Source organism: Calliopsis andreniformis, chromosome 9 (genome assembly GCF_051401765.1).
Source record: "Calliopsis andreniformis isolate RMS-2024a chromosome 9, iyCalAndr_principal, whole genome shotgun sequence".
Taxonomy (NCBI): Eukaryota; Metazoa; Arthropoda; class Insecta; order Hymenoptera; family Andrenidae; genus Calliopsis; species Calliopsis andreniformis.
Window position 1 is genome coordinate 10,515,450 of NC_135070.1, and position 21,915 is coordinate 10,537,364.

Genomic DNA, 21,915 nt, shown 5'->3' on the forward strand with positions numbered 1-21,915 from the left:
TCAAATCAAATCAAATAATTAGATTCACTTAGTAATACTAATATTAATTAAAGTCTCTTAAGTGTAACAATTTTATTATAGCAATCAATTCGGGCCACAAAGATTCCTAAAGCCATGCCTAAATCTCTTCTTATACGTACACCTTTAGTAATCTCAAAATCATCCATTAACGAAACTGCAAAACGTCGTGAAAGGACATACACTTGAATAAGAATTTTGCAAAGGATTTATTTCATCGCATCTCATCCGCTTCTCTCTGACTTGCTTTCTTCTCTTCTTTTCCCTTCTGCTCAGAAGAATCTTCCGTGAACCATGTAAATTTGATTCAGTATTTCTTCTCCATTCATCGACGATCTGAAACAGCAAGATCATTCATCGCGAACACTGTTTCGAGGGCCAGGCGAAATCCTCGACTCGGTTCCGCGACTCTAACGAAAGGGAACGAGAGACGGTCTTGGGTTCGCGGATGTCTGGGAGCTGCGGCGAATTTAATAACCCGAGTTCGACGCAGCTTTTCGGGATGAGATGAAGTTGAACTCAGCAGCGGGCGAACATATGTAAGACTGTCGAGTGGGAGTTTATGACGGAGCGTGTGCATGTGCTCGTGGCTGTGCAGGAGGGTTGAACTTATTCGAAAGTGCTAGCCCAGCCGCGTGTAGCTCGCTTGGATGAAGCACAAGCATCCGAGCTGGAAAGCTTGTTACGTATAAATAAAAAGAGCACTTTGAAAGGAGGTCCTCTTCCTTCATGGATTTGGGTAGCTTCCTGAAGATGGGCTGAATTCAAATTTTATAACTCATTGTTAATCTGTACAATGAAACTTCGATTAAGTGGTCAAATTCGAAATACTTTTCTGCTAGCTAATTTTATTATTTTTAGTAGACTAGTATTAAATCATACAGCTGGAACATACATCTCTAGTAATTTAATGGAGTGGTAAGTAATTTAGTAACTTACTGTGTATGGACACTAGAACTTAGTGTCAACTAGAGGAAGATAAAAAAATGGAGCAACGATTTTTCGAAAATTTTTGGGAAATGCTTTTCCTTTCCTATTTTAGACAGTTGAACGTATCGTGCATTGAACTGTGCTACGATGTAATGGAGATCCTCGTGCACTTCGAAGTATCCATCGGTACGTCCTTGTATAAAGGCATTTGCACAGTGTCAGTCAGAGTGTCAGTTAGAAGCGTGGCTCAGTCGTCAAAGCTGTTCTCACCGCAAAATCCTTGCATTTTGCGGTGACACGTCAACTGTCGTCGAGATCATGAATTAAATGTTTTGTGCTCGATGTAATTTACATGAACGTCCTAATTTCATCGACGCGTTATACTAAAACAGAAATGAAATTCTGTGCATTGAGAAGGGTTCATTTACCTCGATGATAATTTAAGCATTTATTAAATATCCAATAAACAGAAATTCAAATAAATAGGATAAACTTCATGTACTGGCGAGAAATCGACCTAACAATTCATCCAATTAGCAAATGCGCAGGTTATCCACGAAGCTTGTCGTTATTCCATCATTAATTACCTGTGTCAACTAGTCAACATTCTTCGAGCGAAATAACACGAAGGAAAATCAGAACCAAACACGTTTAAGCGGCATATACGATTAACTACGTAACATTTTCGGCTAAATACGTCAAGCAGTAATAAGTTGTCGTTCTGAAACTTCCGTGTTCGTGGGAGACGAACTTTCGACAGGGTAAACACGACGATGTCAGTCGATACTAATTACCATCTTCAACCTCGTTGCTGGGGAAACAACGGAAATTAACTTTGCTTTAATTTCTGACTTTAGTGGGGAAGTATAGAAACACGGATGGGAAGGAGTTTCGAAAACATGATGATAATAATTTAGATGTGCACAGTTATAGATAGTTACGATATATCCCTCGAGTCTACTAATGAAAATAAAGATATTTAGAATTTTTTAAAATTTGAATATTTAAGGAAATGCTAAGAAAAGTTGAGTGATAGAATAAAAATAATTCATACATTAAGAAATAGTTGAAAAATCTAAACTCAAAAGTGATATGAGTATGTAAAATAGAAGTCTAAGTAGAGAATTTCCTTCGTACCCAAGTATCTACGATCCCAAAGCCATCTGGAAGTGCAAAGATAATTTGCGATCGCGCCATCGCGTGTTTATGCACGCGCCACCTCTGTATGCACTCCCTGTGTGCATTCACGAAGTTCCCATGCATATGCATGTCGACACATGGTCGTGATACATATAATGACGCCACGTCGACACTGAATTCCAGTCAATTGTCGAATTGTTGACAGAGGCGAGAATTTCATGGCTCGATTTGAATCTGATGCCATCGACCAACCTTTCTTTTCTGCTGCTAAATTGTGGATACATTCGATGCACTTTTTTTACTACTTCGTAGTGAATATTATACATTATAGTGAATATACAATTCGAGAACTCAAGGAACTTGCATTTAGCTCGTAATTCAAGGAAACCAGACTCCGAAAGTCAGAAGAGAACATTAAATTCTTCGCGTGCTTCTTCGTTCTCACTTGTCATTTCAATCTCGGCTGATTAAAAGCGATATAAAGTAGAACGGTTTCAAACTGGCACCGTTTATATTCGCCGACGTTACATTCCTCACGGTTGAGACGATGTCTCCATAAATCTCTGTTTGACGCTGATTCGAAAATCATCAGGAGATAGAGTGGATGAAACGTCGGACCTGGAATGGAAATTCGAAGTCAGACGCGGAGAGACAGCGTATACGCGGAGATTAACCATAATGGAGGAGGAGAATTATGTGATTTATAGGTCGGTACACGAGATAGAAAGGGCTGGTAACCGAAATACAGAATACCACCAAAATTCCGAGCTTTCGGCCCGTCAACGTTTCAACAGGGTTAATGGAAACCTTTGCACGAACCTTACAAGAAGGGAACAGTTTCCATTAATGAAACAGATGCTGCGAGGACTTAGATAAATGCAAAATTGTTGCTTTCCTTCTTCCTACCCCGGCTTGTTGATTTCCAAAGCGTTCACTTTAACAAGGTGCAATTTACATCCTCTGCTTGCCATTGTCAAACTTGAATCGCTGTAAAATGGACTCAAATATATTATTTATTATTTTATACCAGAAATTTGAAATAGGGAAACATATCCTATAGTTGGTAGTAGAAAGATCTTATTATTTTACATAAGGTATCCAAGTTGAAGACCACCTAAATATCTTTCGTTTTTACTGATACGAAAATTGTCTATAGTATAATTTAAATGTTTTCGAAGGAGGAATATCATAGAATATAGAAGAATAATCTTTTGTATAGTTTTTGTAGATTATTGTGTTACTAAAAACAGAAGAGAACAGTGGTCTTATTCAATTTGGACACCCTGTATTTTCCAAAAAATGAGATGAAGAATAAATTTTCGAAGCTTTTCCTGTAAGTAAAGGGACTGCGAAAATAGATATTTTAGTTAAGAATCTTTAGTTTCTAATTAGCCTAATAGACAGCCTAAAGGAGAAGATGAGAAGTCCTACTTCAGTATACCAATAATAAGTGCAGCCATCTACCACCCAGTGATTCGTAAATCCAGCACTTCTCGGTGTTCGAATTTCCATAGTCGCTTCTTGATCGACGCGTTATCGGTCGTCAATCCGATTTAGCCAACCGTGGCGTCAGTGACGCGCGTTAACCGCTCGCACGAACAATGTGGAAATCCTAATCCACTTACCGAATATCCGGACTCGTTAGAATTTCATTAGAAGCATCTGGCCCGAGGGACGCGTCGAGGTGACGTTGCCCCGGGTTATTCCTAACGAGGCCTGATTAAACAACCGACGTACACGCTACCCGGTCAAGGTGTACAGTCCAGGCGAGCCGAATCCAAGGAAGCCTTAGAGCCGCGACAGAGCCACCAAAGACGAAAGCGCGAAGAGTGGAGCGAAGGGAGGGACGAGAAAGAAAGCGAAGAAGAGCCGAGGAACAATGCCTCCTAGATGAAAGGGTTTGCAGGCCTCGAGCGACCGAAGCTCTTCTATATTCTAGCTACCTCTGTGCCTCGTCTCGCTGATACTGAAACGCTCGCAATTAGTCAAGCGAATTGAAACAAAACAGTAACCAACGTTTTTACCCAGGACCCCTTTGAAACGTCGCTTCCAGTAAATGGACGAGGAGTCGATGCCTAAAGGCTGGCGAAGGATTCGAAACGCGTGGTCGAACGAAAATGTTTGCTCAGGTCGTCGTCGTACTTCCGCGGGCAGCCTCTGTGAAATATGGGACGTTGTACTGCGTATTTTGTGTGACAACTTTCCATGAAGAGAGGACTGCTTTGAGGAATTAAGGATATGTTTGGTTTTATGATTCTCCGCGGCGTAAAGGTGGAATTAGTGGGGATTAGATGTGTAAGGTAGACACGTAATTCTTTGGGATAAAGTCAAGGTAGGGAAACTATCCAGTATTGATCGGACATGTTTTCTTTGCAGGACATGTAGTTGATTTAGTGACTGATGAATTTCTAGAGAAAATCGAATAAGTTGACTTTATAAACTCAGTACTTCAAAAGAAACTTTTAAATGGGTTTCCCAAAAACTTTTCCAAAGTTTCGTTCAATGAAACATACTTTTATGAAAGTACACATTTGGGCTTTCAAAAAGATTTGTTTTTCATATCCCCAACCCTTTGGAAGACCTAATAAATCTCACAGTTTAACTCCAGAAAATACAATAATTTCTCGTTCAGTATACTTACAAATTAGTAAAATAGGAGGGATGCATAGACATTTTTAATTTTCATCGTCTCAGTCAGGGTGTTTTACATACAAATGAATCGCCATTTAATCTTCCCTGGAATCAGGAATTATTATTAAAGCTACCTCGCCGAGTAATTTTCTAATTACTGTGTCTCGATGTTGAAGCACCCCAGCCAAACAAACTCAGATTTCAATTTCTATTTACCCCGACTGGAGCACCCCCACGCACTCCCGCGCACAGAAGCCTGGCAGACGAGCGACCGTCCGTAATTCCGCGTCACCTCATTAGACCCAGCTCGGTGAATCGTGGAAAATTTTCCAGCTCAATATTCCCTGGCTGTCTTCTAACCGCGAGAAAGAACCACTCGTCCTGGCTGCTGGCGGTATTCACGCGTCTGAAACGGTGGTCGGTGGCGAAGAATCGTTCCAATAACCTGCGCGTAGAGCTCCAATAACTGTACGGCTTATCCCGATATCGTCCCCCTCCGTTTTTCCCATTTTTTCCTTCCCTCTGGGTGCGTCGAGCGACGAGATCCCCCAGCTCCCTCTTACATCTGGGTCGAAAATCTTGTCGGGCTCGCAGACGTCGCCTCATTTCCGTCAGCCTTAACGTCCTCCAGCCGAGGACTGAGGATTTCTCGGCTGAGAGCTACTCCCGCGGAACGAGGGGGTGATGGTTTCGCTAGTTCTCTTCGGTGCGTATCGAGGCATTTGTTTGCGCAGCTTGAAACCCAGTGTGACGAAACGTCTCTGCGTTCGCGGAGAGGAAATAGAGGTGATGACAGAGGCGACGTGGCCGGGGTCAAGCACCGTTTCTGGCTTCCTCGTCCCTGTTTTGGGGACAGGTCTCGCGGTCAAGCTGCACGATCTCGTTGCCGTTTCGAGGGTTAGTCAGATAAAATCCTGAGATGGGGAAATTGGGATAGGAAAGGTACTTGCGGCGTCGGGGCAGGTTGTTAATTAGTCGGTGTGCTAATGTTAGAACTGTAAGTATCGTGTTATAGTATCGTTAACGTTAAAACTAGGGTTAACGATACTGCTGGTAGTGATACTGTGTTATTAATACAGTAATACAGCTTTACGATGTCCAGATTTGAATCGTTGACAAGTATGGAATAGTGATCTACGATAATGCTGGCTGTTCAGGTGGTTACCTAATCCCCTGCATATCTGACGAGTAACGTTTATTTAGTCTTTGGCAGACCAGAGTGGAGTCACTCAGAAACCCCAATACTCTATATTTTTTAGACCTTAAAATTTTCAAATTTTCAAATTTTTCAAGTCTCTTTAGATATATATTACGAATGGAATCGTAATAGAATTCCTTTTGCAAATTAGTTTTGAGAAGAAATTATACAAAAAAACGTATTTGAAACATTACATACTTTACTTCTGTTTACCTTTCTATACACTTGGCGCATGCAATAAGTGTATCTCTTGTATAATTCTTACAAATAAATTTATTACACATTTAAAATCTTGTACTGTACTTAGGGTCCAAGTGAGCATTTGTTGTACAACAGTTAAGTGTCTTTCGTACGATAATTTCCACATATGATAAATGAAAACTTACTTTTTCTCAAACAGTCTAAAATTTGCTGTTTTCCATAAATTTCAAATGTTTTATAATATTTCGACACGCAATAAATTCTCAAGTCTACTGAAATATTCTCCACTCGAAATCGCTGCTTCCATCGATCGTAACAAAAATGATAAATAACCAGTTCGTAACTCGATTTAATCTGAACGTTCCGGTTCTTCGATGAAAAGAAAAAACGCGAACGGTCACAGTATTTTATACCAGCTTCTTTCAGTGCCATAGTTATCGATCTTTTCGAGCGAGCATCTTGAATTCGCGCGTAATACCTTGGAATTTCCGCGATCGGAGAAAATGGAAAATCGCAATTCTGCGCGTGGATTCGAGTAAGAGCATTAAAGCGTGCCGACGCGCGAATCCCTGTCTGTGTCTGTCGTATAGATATACATAAAGCAGCCATAACGAGACACTGATAGATACAAGGAAAAATTACGTTCCTCCCTCACAGCTGCTTTTCTTCATTCAAAGAGCGCGGCTTGAATGATAAAGAGCGAGCGATGCGACTCGTTTCCCTCTCGAGTCTTTCTCAGTCCACGTTTTGCGTTTCTGTGTTCGTTTTTCGCGGTACTTGCTCAGTTACAAAAAATCTAAGTAATGTCAACAGCTTAAAATCCAATTAAGCGACCACTATAGCTGAGTGAAAAGAAACACATTGCGATTTCGCGTAAAATTGAATTTAGTTCGGTTAAATTTGAAGTAAAACGCGAAGGAAACTTTTATTTATAGAATTGAATTGTCGTTTAAATTATCTTAGGCAGGATTTATGCAGAAAATTTATTTATCCTTTGAGCTCTATTATTTAGCTTTTACTTTAGTATACTGTTCAGTTTCAGCATTATAATTAATTTAATGCTACGACAAGTTATGTTGCTGTTTCTTACAAGGTATGTTATTACTCCACAGTAGCACGTAACAATAGCATTTCAGAGACTCCCATAGGATATTCTAGGGTTTGGTCATAACTGTGCCTTAAGGGAGAAGCGGAGGGATGAGATAGCAGACAATAATTTTGCAGCCAGCTGCCGAGCGTTGAATCAAGTTTAAGCCAACGGATTAGCATTCTTTCAACATTCCACTGTGCGGTCAGAGTTAGCCGAGGTTCAAAGTAGATATACTGAACTGTACGCCACCTCTAACGCTGACTTTCTGAATGCAATGAACGTTAAACGAAAATTTTTGTAGTAATGTAATATTTTGAATCGTTTGAATTCAGTATTATATAAGCCAGTTTGATTATAGAAATTCATATAAAGATACTTCAAAGCGTACAATCCTATACTGCCAAATTTCTCAAATATAACTTCTGTACCTCAGAGACAGAATAATCCAAGTCCTTTTTTGTTACTTTTCAGAGATAATATTCAAAGTAGTTTATACTATTAAATTTCCTTCATTTATAACGCAACTTAACTAAATTCCTATTCTTCTAACGAAATGAAGACAAAGCAATAAGATTCTGTAAAAAACTTAATTTTGAAAAAAGTGGACTTGGGCTACTCTGGCTCTGAGGAACAAAATTATTGTAGTATTTGTTGTATATTACATAAAAATTAACGACTTGAATACTATAGAAAGCGGGGAACAAAGTTTCACTCCCGAATTCAGGAAGTTAAAAAAGTTACAAAATCTGTGACCGCCCAATCGTTTCGTGTTTCATAACTCCCATCACAGGAGTCTTCAAGAAACTCCGTTTACGTAACGAACTAAATTCCATTCAAAGGAAAATTTCTAATATCCCCCATCTCGGAGCTATTCTTCGATCAATCTGCGGACACCATTGAAAGAGTGTAAGAACCGATATTCGAGGCATATCCCCGGTGGATTTTACTGGCGTTCAGAGCGCGATGGAGAACATCTCGAGAATTGTGTCGCTGCTCCTGCCCGCACGGATATCTCGGGTTCTAACCGTTCAGAAAATATTATACCATTGCACCCCGATCTACAATATTGCGATGGCCGCGTTCCGCGTCCTGCTGCTTCGATTTCAACGAAGCGACATGTTATTTGAAACGATACAACTGTCCGCAATTTTTTAGAGTGCTTTAACAGGGAAGACGACGATCTGGAATTCGTTTTCGTATACTATTGCTGCATTTTTCCACGCGTTGCTTTACTGTATGGATAATATAGGAATATCCAGAGGTGTATAAATTAGTAGGCTCAAGGTGTGAAGAGGTGGAATCAAGTGGTTAATCGATACTATTTTTATTGAAAGGTTTGTTTTTAGTATTGAAGCACTGTAAGTTAAGATTTGCGTTTGAGTCGCAATTAAATTGATTTTAAATTCTTGTAAGTCATGCCGATGATTTTGATAGTGCTGAGGGTACTGCTGTTTTCCATTTATTCATGTGATTTTCTTCTAAGAAATACTATAAAGTAGCTATTAAGTTCTCATGTCCGCTATATATATCTATATAGGCAATTTTAATCATTTGTGTAATGCCATTATTCTTAGTTACGCAATTTCTCGTTGCCTCAGTGGTAAACGTTGATGAATGCTCAATTGTGATATCACCGATGATTATAGCGACAAACTAAAGAGACTGTTTCAACTAAACATTGTTAGATATTACGAAGTTCCAAGAATTGAGTTATTCTCGAGCTGCAACAGTATTTCATTCGACAACCAAGAATTATAATAGATTGCACACAGAAGTCTTGTAATAATTAATAGCACATGTAAAGAAAACTGTAGTGAGATTTATAATATCATAACTCATTTGGTTTTCGTGAAAAACTGATTCTGGCTTTTGGCCAGATATCGAAGTACCAAAATGCAGTTCTTAAATATTTCTCGGACCTATCGGGATAAGAAAAACACTCGCGATTAATTAAATCATAATTCCAAAAAATACGAAACGCCCTCCTTATGTCTTCACTCATGAAAATGGAGTCTATTTTATTCTAACGCACTTGCCAGGATTTATTCTTTCGTACAGAATTAGAATCACTCCATTAAAGGATACCCTATACATTTCCCCGTAAATAGGGCAGAATAATAGCCCTATTTCCATAAAAGCGGTTACCCGAAAAATGTCCCTGGTCCAGCAGCTACACGCAGCCTAAATGTGTTACGCTCGTCGATGACAGTACTTCTTAATGAGCTTGCTCTTCTGCAGGTGTACAGAAGTAGTAGCATGGGCGCCGTTAGTCTAGACCCCGAGGTTCCATTGGCCATTGCAAACTGAATTTCCGATAATTGCTTTCCGCACCGCCTAAAATGATAATTAAATTCTTGGTCGCGCTATTACCCATGGCGAAGCCATTGTCGTCATAATGGCCTTTCCACGATGTAAGGGAAGTCGTGGCTACATCCAAGGATGCTCGGTAAACAACGTCCACAGTCTAACAAAATCTGTGATGGGTCGCGGGCGAGCACGAGTGTGCAGCGTTTAATTAATCGTGTATTTAAGCATCTACACGCGTTTTCTACGCTTCGTTTCAAGCGGTCTTTGTTTATGCGTTTTGCTCGGCGAACAGCTGCGCGATACCCAGGAAATTATGGGTCGTGTAACTGATCTACAAGAATATATGTCGCTGCATGTCAAACGCGCGAAAAGAGCCTCGGAATATGTTGCCACGCTGCCAGCGAGCGATAAAAACCACTGTTTCCTGCGTACATAATGTCGTATTGTGACAATGGATTTGCTGGGCAGCTCTACGTGGAACAACTAACAAACTGTACACCTTTATACACTGACCTATTAGTGTTCCTCATTTTAGAATATTAGACTGAACAGGTGGACTTGAATTACTAGCGCAGTGCCCTTCTCTGAATCCTACAGACATTTCATATTTTTCTATACACAGATAAAGCTAGAATACTCTTCCACTACAAGCACTAAATACTATTTCACTGCTTCTTTAAATTTTAACGAATGCCATAAAAAGGTCATACAAATCCTAAATAATTAAAAGTTAAAGGAAATTGAGCATTGAGCCAATAAAAAGTTGTAGCAAGGTTCTTTCTTCGTTTGAAAATTTCAGATTTTTGCCCGTTCATACGTTCTAGCATTCATTATCAAGTTCGATTGGGCAACATTCACTTTTGCACAAGGTGCAGCCAACTGTCCTTCGACAGACGGTGAAAAGTTGAATAAGCGCAGGGGAACGAATCGAGAAACGTGGTCCAGCACATTTGCATCGGAAATTAGTCACCAATATGTGTAGGCTGACGAAATGATTAGTGGCCCCTCATAATTCGGCGAAACGGTTTAATCCGGTCGGCCGATTGCGCTGATTTGCTACAGATGCAATTTACAATAGTCATTACGGGCATTCATTCGACGATCACCGTAGACGGTGATTTTCGACGACCACCATGCACGCGTTGCAATGTTACGTTGCCCCGAATTCGGAATTAGTTCATGAAATTAACATCAGGGAGAAATGATTTTAACATCGCTTCGATACTCTTGATAATAATTCGCAAATACCATTGCTCATAGGATGTGCCCATTTGCATATTCGTTTATTTGAACATACAATACGTATACTCTGGTAAATTACAGATTCTTTAGCCTGTATATCACGCAAAAGACTACAATATGAGTTAATCAATCGACAATAATAGTTTATTCACTTGTGTCTTATCAAGATTCTCTACAATCTCAATAGAAATCCTTTGCAATTTTTTCTCGCATTATAAAGTTACCAGTAATAGTAGATACTTAGAAATTTCGTACATTTCCAAGATGCCAGATTAAGATATTAATAATCCCATAAACTAAGTATAATCACATCAAGACAAAAGATATAATATTTAGTACAGCCAGTAAATTCTAAAAAAACATTCACAATTTTATCACTATATGCAATCTTATCCCTCCCAGTTAGCTCTCTAAACTGAACAAAAAATTCACCAATATATATTTCACAATTAAAAATGACTTCCTCCACAATTTTCCACAGCTTCTCTCTCCTATCACCACAATACACATACTTCTATATCACACTTTCGCCCACTCCACGCACAAACTCCCAGGCGGATATTCATTCTCCCCGTCTTATCGCTATTCACTACGGCCGAACGAGGACAAACGCTGCAAGCGCGGAACAATAAGCCCCCTCGACAAAGAAAGCGCGTTCAAACTTAGCGCCAAGCGTCGACTCGAGCGGCAAAGGTTGAACGCGATTGGTCGGCCAATGGCGTGCCGCGGTTGGCCGTAGTAACCGAAGCAGCCGCCAGGCGGCGCCAGGGAGGCGCGACGACCACGCAGCAGCGGCGCGCACAGCGCCGCGCATCGACGGAATAGAGCGAGACCGGACGTACGAGAGAACGAGGTAGACTCGTTCGCGTTCCGCCGAGGTGGTGCAGTTTTCCAGTGTCGCGTAGAGTGTAGTGTTTTTCTTCCCTTCCCCACGTTTCCTGTGGATCGAGTGTAGTGTGCGTCGATGCGGCGAGCCAGGCCTGTCCCCGATGATTAAGGAGCGCATATAGGTAATTAAACAATATCCCGAACACGGCCGCGCCCCATTAAAATGCGATCCCTTCGGGACGCCTCGCGACGAGTGGCGGCCACGGTGCGCCACCATAGCGTACACGCCGCGCCGGCGTTCCTGTCCCTGCCCGCCGATCGTTCTCGGCATTAATTACGCGAAATACCGTGTCAGGAGTCGCGACGAGCGTGCTCGTGCCCGCGGCGTCGTTGCCTCTGAATCGCGCGTGTCGTAGAAGTCGTGCGCGCAAGGTGTGCACGGGATGGCACGAGAGAGCACGGTGCCGGGAGGGAGACGACGGGCTCGCAGCATGGTGTGACGCCGCGTCGACGTCGGCTCGTTAGACACGGTCGAAGGTTCGCAAAACGAAGGCGGGTCGAGCGCCGACGAGCCGCTGGCCTTCCTGATTTCGTGCGCGCGAACAACCGCGCGCTATACGCAACGGTCGCGGAAAACGATAATGGTGCTCGGCACTGTATCTTATCGTCGACGAGCACGTCGGGACCAGTGGCAGTGAGCGGTTAGTGTTCCTATTGTTCCCCGCGTGTCTGCGTTGCATCGTCCCGCGTAGTTCGTCGACGATAGTGCTCGTAGACTGCGTAATTTAAACGAGCGAGAATAGGAAGCATGCTGCTGTGCTGTTGGCAAATCGAACGATCGGTTCTTTCCCCTGTCCCCCTACCCTCGGTTGGGATTTAACGAGAGAGGGAGAGAAGAAGAGATACAGAGAGAGAGAGAGATACGAGTAGAGTACGAATGCCTCTGCCGCCGAGAGTGTACGTGTGCGAGGGGGACGGGACATTCTAGACTCGCGATTAGTTCTCTCTTTCTCTCTCTCTGTTTCTGTCTTGACTGTACCGCTTCTGGTCGTCGACTCGCTATCTGCCGTACCTTTTTCCACGCACTCGATACGCGCGCGCCATGTATACGACCGCGTGCTACTGTCCTCCGAAACAATACCACTCTTCGCTCCGCGCTTTTGATCCCCAGACAGAGGACAGCGATGTACGCGTTTAGAGCTCCTTCGAACATGCACTTCCGGTCGAGAGTATGCCACAGCTAGGGTATTATTTCCCCTGTTATTAGACGATCGAGTTTTCCTCGACGTGTAAACGTTTACCCGACGATTTCGACGTCGTTGAATGTCCGTACCTCGAACCTCAGCCGTGATTACCCGCTCTCCGCGACTCATTCGCGTGGAAACGGTGACGACGGAAGTTTGTGAAAGGGCCGCGATAGCCGTTTCAGGAGTCGTAAAATGGTATCGTTGCCTGCCAATCGGATTACGGTTTATCTTCTAAATTGATAGCGCGCGAATTGCGAGCTGCTGCGGAATAACTATAGCATTCCGTGGAACCCGTTGACCAGCCGCGTTTATGGAAAAGCCGGTTTTCGCGTTATGTAAAAGCCCTCGCGGCTCGCGAGGTTCCACCGTCGGTGAAAGAGAAAATTTCGCGCGGGATCGATGGATAAATTGGTAGCGGGACGTTCAGACGTTTTCTGTCCCCTCTGTCAGACATCTTTTCCTCGTTCTCGTTCTCCAGTTCTGTCGTTACGTACGAAGGTATGTACTTCGTTTCGTGTTGTGTGGGAGAGAACGAGTTCAATTGAGAATGAAAAATCGAAGGAGTAGTAATGTTTTAATTACCGAGATATTTATCTACATGGTTCAGTATTGCGCAAGATTGTGCAAGGAGTGAGATTTTTAGATGTGTAAGAGTTGGGGAGAATAATTATGAATAACCACTGGAAAGAACAATAATTAGCGTGAGACTAACTTTGTTAAATTGTTGAAGCTTCTAAGGACTTAATGTTTTTAAATTCTAACTGAAATCTCTTTATCGATTACCAATATCTAGTAAAAGCTTAAATATTCTTGATGTAAAATTCAATGATTTTAAGTGATTGAGTTTAGTACTACTTGAGAATCTACAGTAGATACCTTCAGGTTAATCAAAACCGAATATAGTTCTGTACCTCAGAACCAGACTAACTCAAGTCCTTTTTTCTCAAAATTAAGTTTTTTATAAGATCCTATCGCTTTCTCTTCATTTCATTAGAATAATAGGAATTTAATGAAGTTACGTTATAAGTGAAGGATATTTAATAGTATAAACTAGTTCAAATACTATATCAAGCAATGGATATTTTCACTTGTTTTTCGGCTCTCTTGAAAAACAACAAAAAAGGATTCTAGTCACGTTGATTCCCAGGTACAGATTTATCACTCACTTCCTGCCATTTATCAACCAACTAAAAACCTTATATTTTACTCGAAAAATTCGATGGAATGTTCCAATCGACCCAGTAATTCCCAGCGCACACCAGTTTCCAAAAATGTTCAATAAAATCGAATGTTTCTAAGAGTATTCAATATATCCGAAGCATTCGAACCTATATTCCTCTCGCATAATTTCCCGAAATTGTCGACTAATCTCTCTGCCTCTGACTGTAGATTAACAAATTGATCCCCGGCGTGCAAACCGGATCGCGCGAATTATGGGCAGATCTTGATCGCTCGAATTAGTCCCGCGGCGGGATCGTCCGTTAACGTTACGCAATGCCTGGTGTAACGACCCGCGATGTCGCGTTCGCGAAACGACGGGACGGTTTTACGACGAACGGGAAATATCCGCGCAAGGATCCGCGGCATGCTCGGCGGTGGTTAAACGATTGGACCATTGGCGTGTCGGTTACGTTCCGCGTGTGCGGAACGCAGGTATAACGGAACGCAGATTGCACTGAATTCCACAGTCCAATTGCATCGCGGGCAGCAGCGGAGCGAAACGGTCACAGTCGACACACGGTGCAGAGGCGCGTGGTCGCGATTAGAAAGAAGGAGGGGGGAAGGCTCGATATAGCGTGTTCGGTTTAACAAAGCTTTTCGATTTGAAATGCAAATATTTCGCGATGCGTTGTCGCGCTAATTAGCGCCGCAGGATGAGCGAGGAGGCGGATCGGTGTTGGATAACGCATATTTACGGTAATCGGTCTTTCATTTTGTTCAAACGGTTTGCAGGTCTTCTGTTGGGCGATTCATTTATATGAGACATTGAATGCCAGGTGGGATTATGGTTCGGTAAATTTCTTTTAGTTGAGTGAATTCGAAGCTTGGTGGAATTTTAGGTGAAATTCTGTTGAGAGTTTATTCGAAGACAATTTTTTTATTGTTAGTATGAACTCATTGATTTAGAGAATTGATTTATGAAGTTTCGGTTGGAGTATCTGTCTCGGTGACTATAACAGTAAAACTAATTTCTACGTACAATTTGCGATATCAAGAGGTATATACAGTGTTTGGTAGATAACGATCGACATGCAACTGCGCATAACTTGTCACTGCGATCTGGTTGATCGTCGGTGCTTATAATCGTGATCTAACCAACAATGCCTACCGTTTTCTAGTCACATTATCACGGTATAATTAACGCGTGAACGTCAGTGACTTTCGTATTCGAATCCTCGCGTGTATACTCATGGGAAAATTGTGCGCTTCCTGAGCATCATAACATAACAGCCACGTGTGCTACTGTCTCTCGAATGATCATTCAAGCAGAAGTAAAAAATATCTCAATTGCCTCTAAGACAAAACTTCACGAAAAAAGATTCTTCAGACAACAATTCTTAACATTTTCGACTCATTTTTCCATAAGAAAACAGAAAAACAGTGCGAACTGTGACAACCTTGTATTTGCAGTTCGTAATATCTTTCATGCATCACACATTGGCGATAGGTCGCTTGGGTTTCCTCAGATATGTAACTGTACCAGATCAATATTAGATAGACATAGCCAGCAGCCGTAATATCGGCTGATAGTTACGCTCTATATTCCCACATTTCTCGTGCATGTAAGTGATTACAAGCAGTGAACTTGAATCGAGATAGTACTCTATTAGACTTTTTCAATGGGGTGAAACGTAGATAATGATACAATGAGTTCTGAAAGATTTAAGTATTATTCTTATAGTCACAGCTGACTTTAATACTACCCATGCTGAACGACCAACAGCAATTCTATAAGAGTCAGATTTTGCACTGGATAGACAGTATCACACAGTACTGCATATTCTTTCTATCAAATGCAAAACCACTCTCACAGTGTAGCTGTTTCTTACTCAGCATGTCTAATACTATTCCTGTCCCACGAGAAGTCCCCTGGAAAGCATTAAAGGCTGCGCTTTCTAGAAGACTTCTCACGCGACACGTACCTTACTAGAGTCTGCTGTGGTACCATGCAATGTCGTCAGTGAATCCAGTAACCGCTAAAAACGTAGAAGCCGTGATGGAGATCGATATATCGGGCCGATGAAAAAAAGAGGTACGGGCCGTGATAACGCTTCTGTACGACTCGATAATGCGGCATGCAGACCATGCGACCAGTGTCTCTTTGTCGTGGCGAAGTGTCTCGCGCTACGTGCGCGACACGCACAGCCAGACGTGCGAGCTGAAAGCGCCGTACGTAACGGACAGAGGCAAGAAAACCCGTCTGGCGCACTTTTAGGAGCGTGAGGGTTGTGGTGCAGGAGGGGGCGAGCATTGAGAAAGGGGCGTAGCAGCGGACGCGGGAACCCCTTTCCGTTTTCTACACAGAATGGAACACCATTTATGAAGTCTATCTGGTTTGAATGCATACGGGGTGGTCCGACAGAAACGCGATGTCTAGCTGCTCCCGCCGCTATTAAAAATACGGGAGCGCGCTCGGGATGATGGTTGAATGGTTTGGTGAAGTGGAAAGATAAAAATCGGAGGAAGGGATACATGGGAAAATATGTACGTTGTTTTCGAGAAAATGCCTCCCTGAAGAAAGACTAGTTCTGTGCAGTATCCAATTAGCGATATTCAGTTTTCTGATTCAGAGGTTCTTTGATACCTTACTTGGCGAGGGGGATAATGGGCGGTTTTTATCTCGGAAGCTTGAGGAATATTCAAGTCCAAGAAAAGTACGATGTAGGAGAAGAATTGTATTCTTACTTCATTGGTTATGGAGAATTTATGGTCACGACAGTTTCTTTCGACGTACTATGAATTCTTATTACGGAAATAGAATACCACATGCTATGACGTTCTCATGAAAGCCGACGATGAGATGATTTGTCTTTTATGGCGAATAAAATTTCAGCATACTGTTTGTGAATTTAGCTCATTATGCCTTTCTGTGTTTCAAGGTTCAATGAAAAGTATTTCAAACGCGTAGTTTTTTTTTAGAGTAAATAAATTGATGTCTACTAGCTGTTTAATTACGAATTTCGAAGATTAGTTATAAAATTGCTAGTTAGCACAGTAGTCAATTTTTCCGTTAGTTACGCATCTCTATTTATGAGACAAAAGCGACCCCACGAGTATAATCGAAACTGTTGAATATGTAGTATCTTCCATAATTGTGATACATTTTGCACGTAATGATAACGCACCGGCAATATTGCAACGCCAGAAACTAGGCGACATTTGAATGCATTTGCAGTTCATTCACCTTAAAATTATATGAAACGTTTCATATTCCATTTCATGCAATATTTAGCTCCTCATTCCACAAACGAAGGCAATCTAACCATACGAAATTATTTATTCAAACTAGCACCCATAGAGGGATAGAGAACGATGACTGCTTTCGTTGCGGAGGAAAGAAATTCTGGTGTCCTCTAGCGAGCGAAAGCCACCGAACCGCCAAGGTATCCACAGAGCGGACTGTGAACCTTGAACTCGGGATTCGAATAATTGCATTCGATGCATGAAAGTAAAATAAGCGACGATGTGCGCGATCCTCGTACCTGCTCCGTGTCGCTTCCAAGTCGCACTTTTAGGTATTTATCGCTTGACCTGGAAACTGAACGCGCGAAGCCATAGGCTGGGGAAGCATCGCGCCTCGTTTTCCTAGAATGACGAACGTCTCGTAATCGCGAATCCCTTTACACGATTTCGTCGTTCCTACACGTGCCACAGTTGCCTCGTAACATTTTAATTCAATGACAGGCAAACGATCTGTAAGAAACCTCATCTAATTTTTTTTCTCTTACTTTATGGCTCACCTGCATGATCTCTACATCAGAAATACTGCGTCAGAAATTTCTGAACGCTGGAGGCAAAATAGAATCATCTTACAAATACCCACTACATTTGCGTGTGAGATGATCGATGCAAACAGTGCATTGCACGCGTTCTGTAAGCATGGTTAACATCTGTGACTACAGGATTTCGCGTTGCGGTATATTCTCAGGCTCTGTCCGTGACGCATAAAGCGTTGGCTATACTTGGCGGGATAAAATAGTGCACGACCTCAGACTTCTGAACGACAGTAATGTAGGCATGCAACAGCTACACCAACCGCCTGTTATAACGCTTCCGTATAAAGACAACGTCAGATTGACAATCGCCGAGCTTATTTTTCCATCGAGCTTGCATCGTTCAATTCCCGCGCGATTTTTCTTTGTGATAGAAAGCTATATTTAAGTGGCTTCTATACACGTGGCTGTAATGAGGAAGCGGTTCGTTAAGAACGACAAAGAACACGGAGGGACAGGCGATATGCACGTGCGCGTTCAAAATAGAGTCGATCCGAAACAGAATTTTCTTTGTACTCGTGGGGAAAACATATTTACAGCTGAGCGTGTGTCGTATGGGTGACGCGAGTCGTGGCATCGTCACGGGGAATTTTTACGGTTCCTGGAAACCTGTGGGTGCCATCGCGCTAAATGACAGTGGCGCGCGCGTCGCGTTATTGTTACAGTTACAACTCGCGTGTCGTAATTTTGATAAAAATAGACGCCGTGCGTCACTAGAAATTTGCAGAAGTGATGAACCAGTTAGGGTAGGGGTGATACGCTTCCTTATCTCGAGTTTCTAACGATAAGAGCCGCGGAAATATTGATCGCTAACGATGCAGTTTTGAAATATGAGTTGCAGTAACTTCGAATGCTTCGGAAAAATTAGGTTGTGTATTGCTTAATGCATACATTGACTGGTTTGAAATTTACTCGAGCTGTGTTCGTTGTAAGTTATCTATTAATTATGGCAGTTTGAATGAATCAAGTGGTTTGATTAGTACTTATGCAAAGGAGATAGTTTTACAAACTCAAATGAATGATTGAACGTAAATGAGAGACCTTATATTTGTGAAATAGTAGGATAGCTTCTGATAAATCAAGAATCTGTCAACTATTTTTATAGTGTTATATTTACGACTTCGTTACCTGCTTAAGTAAAATCACCAGGGATGTATTAGCAATTTTATACTCAAAAATATTTATTAAATTGAAATTGAATTATTTGATTCCACCACTTAGGAATCTTCATACTTTATGTTAACTCGTATTTTCTACTTAGCAAGTTAGTAAAAATACTCGTACCACACTTAACAAGAAGAATACTTTAAAGCTTTTATAGAATATCGTGTCGTATAGTAACGAATTACCATAATAAGAATGTAAAGACTGAAATATAAATTATTTTTCTGTCGATTTATGCATAATCTGGTGTATATTCTGATTGCAGTGCAAGGACTGAGCATACCTGGGAGCGTTTGAGAAGCACGTCCCCCGAGACCCCTCCAGCCAAAATCACTCGCCTTACCTCTCCCCTGTCCTCCTTGTCCTCCTCCACACCCTTTCCCTCCGCAAATCTTGAGAAGAAAGTCTCCCATCGTAATCACAGAACCCGTGATCTCGTTATGGACGGAATGGATAACAAACCAGTCTTGAACGACGATCCTTCGGTCACCCTGACCATTCGCCTGATTATGCAGGGCAAGGTAAGAAGCAGTAAGCATGTTCGACTATCATGTTTTATCGATCAGCGTTGATTCTTTGGCTCGTTAGCCATGTGGCCCTACAAGAACCACCTGTTAATTTACCAACGCTACGTAGCTTTACTCTATCCTTACATTTTGTAATTAGACTTTATGAGTTCTACCAGTGTAAGGATATTTATAACGAAATCGAAGTCAGAGGAAATTATTGAGGATTAATTCAACACTAGAATTCTCAACGAGGGTACTTACATTTTTATTGGAAGAATCAGAATGGCAAGGTTTGAAAAAAATACGAAAATCAAGGAAATCATTTCTGTAACTTTATTTTAGTTGTAATTTTATTCAGCCTCTTCATTACTTTGATAATTCCAGTGTTAATTAATTAATGTATTAATTTTCTCGTTCCCACTGCTTTTAAAGTTCCACATATAGAAATAATGTAACGCTGTGTCTTCTCCTCTTGTACAAGCGTTAACGCGAAATTTTTGCAATAATAATTCGCAGAGGGGTTTCTCTGTGATTCATTTTCCAAACGAGTTTGAACTTCTCGTCGAAAGTTTTCGACCACTGGTGAACTTTCGCAGTTTGGACAAGGTAACGCCATATTATCGATCGCCAAAGCCGCCGATACACGGAACAGCCAGCAATTACGAATTTCAAAGAAGCCGCTTCCACGCGTACCGCGTTTATTTTCGGATGGTAATCCAAGTCCGACGAAAATACCACCTTTCTGCGCCGATCCAAAATAAAAATCGTGTAATTGTCGAAGCACCGAGACGAGGATAGTTATCGTCTTGGCTCGCGTCGCCGCTGTAAATTTGAGCTCGCTCGTTCGTCAATCCAACCTCACGCTGTACCTTTTTTGACGGTTGTTACGGCATATTTACGTGTCTCCTCTTTCGCCACATTATATTTTATTCACATACTCGCGCGATCACGGTCGAGGAACGTTACATCCGGATGCAGACATTCATCTTCTTATTGATTTCCTTTTGGGGAATATATTTTCACAGTTCGTTTCGAATGTCAGTAATTTGATACGAAGGAACATTTCAAGTCAAAAATAATGTCTTTTAAATCAATCTTGAGTGTCAAAAAGTAACGAGATGTTGGTAAAGAGGTTGCAAGTTTTGATGCACTCTGTGAACAGAGTATGTCGTTAATTTGAAATTAATTCAGTAGCGGTAACCGTATGCTTCATTCACTTTAATTTGAAGACACGAAGGTAATTACTTACTTAGTTATTCAGGTTTGTTTATGGGCAAAGTGCTTCTTTCGATCCATAAAATAATTTCAAATTTTCCTAACTCGCTTCGAAGTACAACTATGAAATACTTCCTTCGCAAGTCTCGTAGAGAAAGGGAAGCTCGCACTATTCCAGTTTTTTAATCATCATTTTAATGCATATCCTTTCTCTCGTTCCCGCGGATAATATCGCGAGTTAAGTGGTGCACGACTCGAGAGACAAATATCGACTGCGTGCGCGCGGGTACGAGGGCGAAGGGGGGAGGTTGAGTGCACGGAATTGCAAAGGACGTTTATTCCAGTCTGTGTTCCCTCCCTCGGCGTGGCCGTTCGTGAAACAGGAAAACGAGGAACTCGTCTCGAAAGAGGCGAACCCGCGTCAAAAATAAAATAAAAGTCGTGCAGCAGAAGCGACGACCGCCTTCTTGGCACTACACGTGCTAACCGATTTATTATTGAGTCGGGTCATGGATATACGGGCGAGCGATGATATCCCGCGTGTCTAAAAAAACGAATAGGAATCGCGAGGGTTTTTCTTGCTCTGTTTTCGGGGTTCCTCTTCCCTCGAGCCTCCTAAATTACAGACTTTGGAACATCTTGTTCTGAAATTATTTGTGTTTAGTGTTTTGGAATGCCTGCAGTACAAGATGATGAAATTATTGTAGGTATCTGTTTCTTCGAAGCATTGAGATATCGTAATCTACCTTTTCTAATTCAATATAATTTTTTTAAAATAGTAACATGGATGTAAGTTAGTCGCTATAGATTTCTATTATTACGAAGATGAAAATTGTAAATATTACTTGCTCTGTGCAATCATTTATGAAGAAACAGCTTTGAATCACCAATTAGATAATTAGATATCTAGTTTAAAGGGTTTATAGGTATTGCTAATCTTTTATGATTAAAATTTATTCAAAGGATTATTGTTCAGGCTAATATACTAGAAGCTCATTGTCGATTAAAATATTCAGAAAAAGGCAAAAAATCTGATCTATAACAATAGACACATTTTCCTCTCTCTCGTAAATCGTAATTAATTTCCCTTGATTCTCAACGTCTTAAATACCATCATTATCCAATACCCAGCCCCAAATACCCCAGCGGAAAAGAAAGAAAAGAAAAGCTCTCGGTGAACACGCAAATGGACGCGATCGAA

The 21,915-nt window shown here is 41.5% G+C and overlaps 1 protein-coding gene across 4 annotated transcripts in view; it reads left to right on the forward strand.

Moving 5' to 3' along the window:
• Mub (poly(rC)-binding protein mub) overlaps positions 1–21,915 on the forward strand; it is a 142,803-nt gene that overhangs the window by 85,122 nt on the left and 35,766 nt on the right. For 3 of the 4 annotated variants that reach the window (XM_076386086.1, XM_076386083.1, XM_076386085.1), the window contains exons 1-2: positions 11,626–11,767; positions 19,256–19,511. In XM_076386086.1, coding sequence (XP_076242201.1) covers positions 19,431–19,511 — 81 coding nt within the window. In that variant the 5' untranslated portion in view covers positions 11,626–11,767; positions 19,256–19,430. Of the gene's footprint in view, positions 1–11,625; positions 11,768–19,255; positions 19,512–21,915 lie in introns of those variants that run through there. The other variant, XM_076386084.1, reaches the window with a different exon arrangement.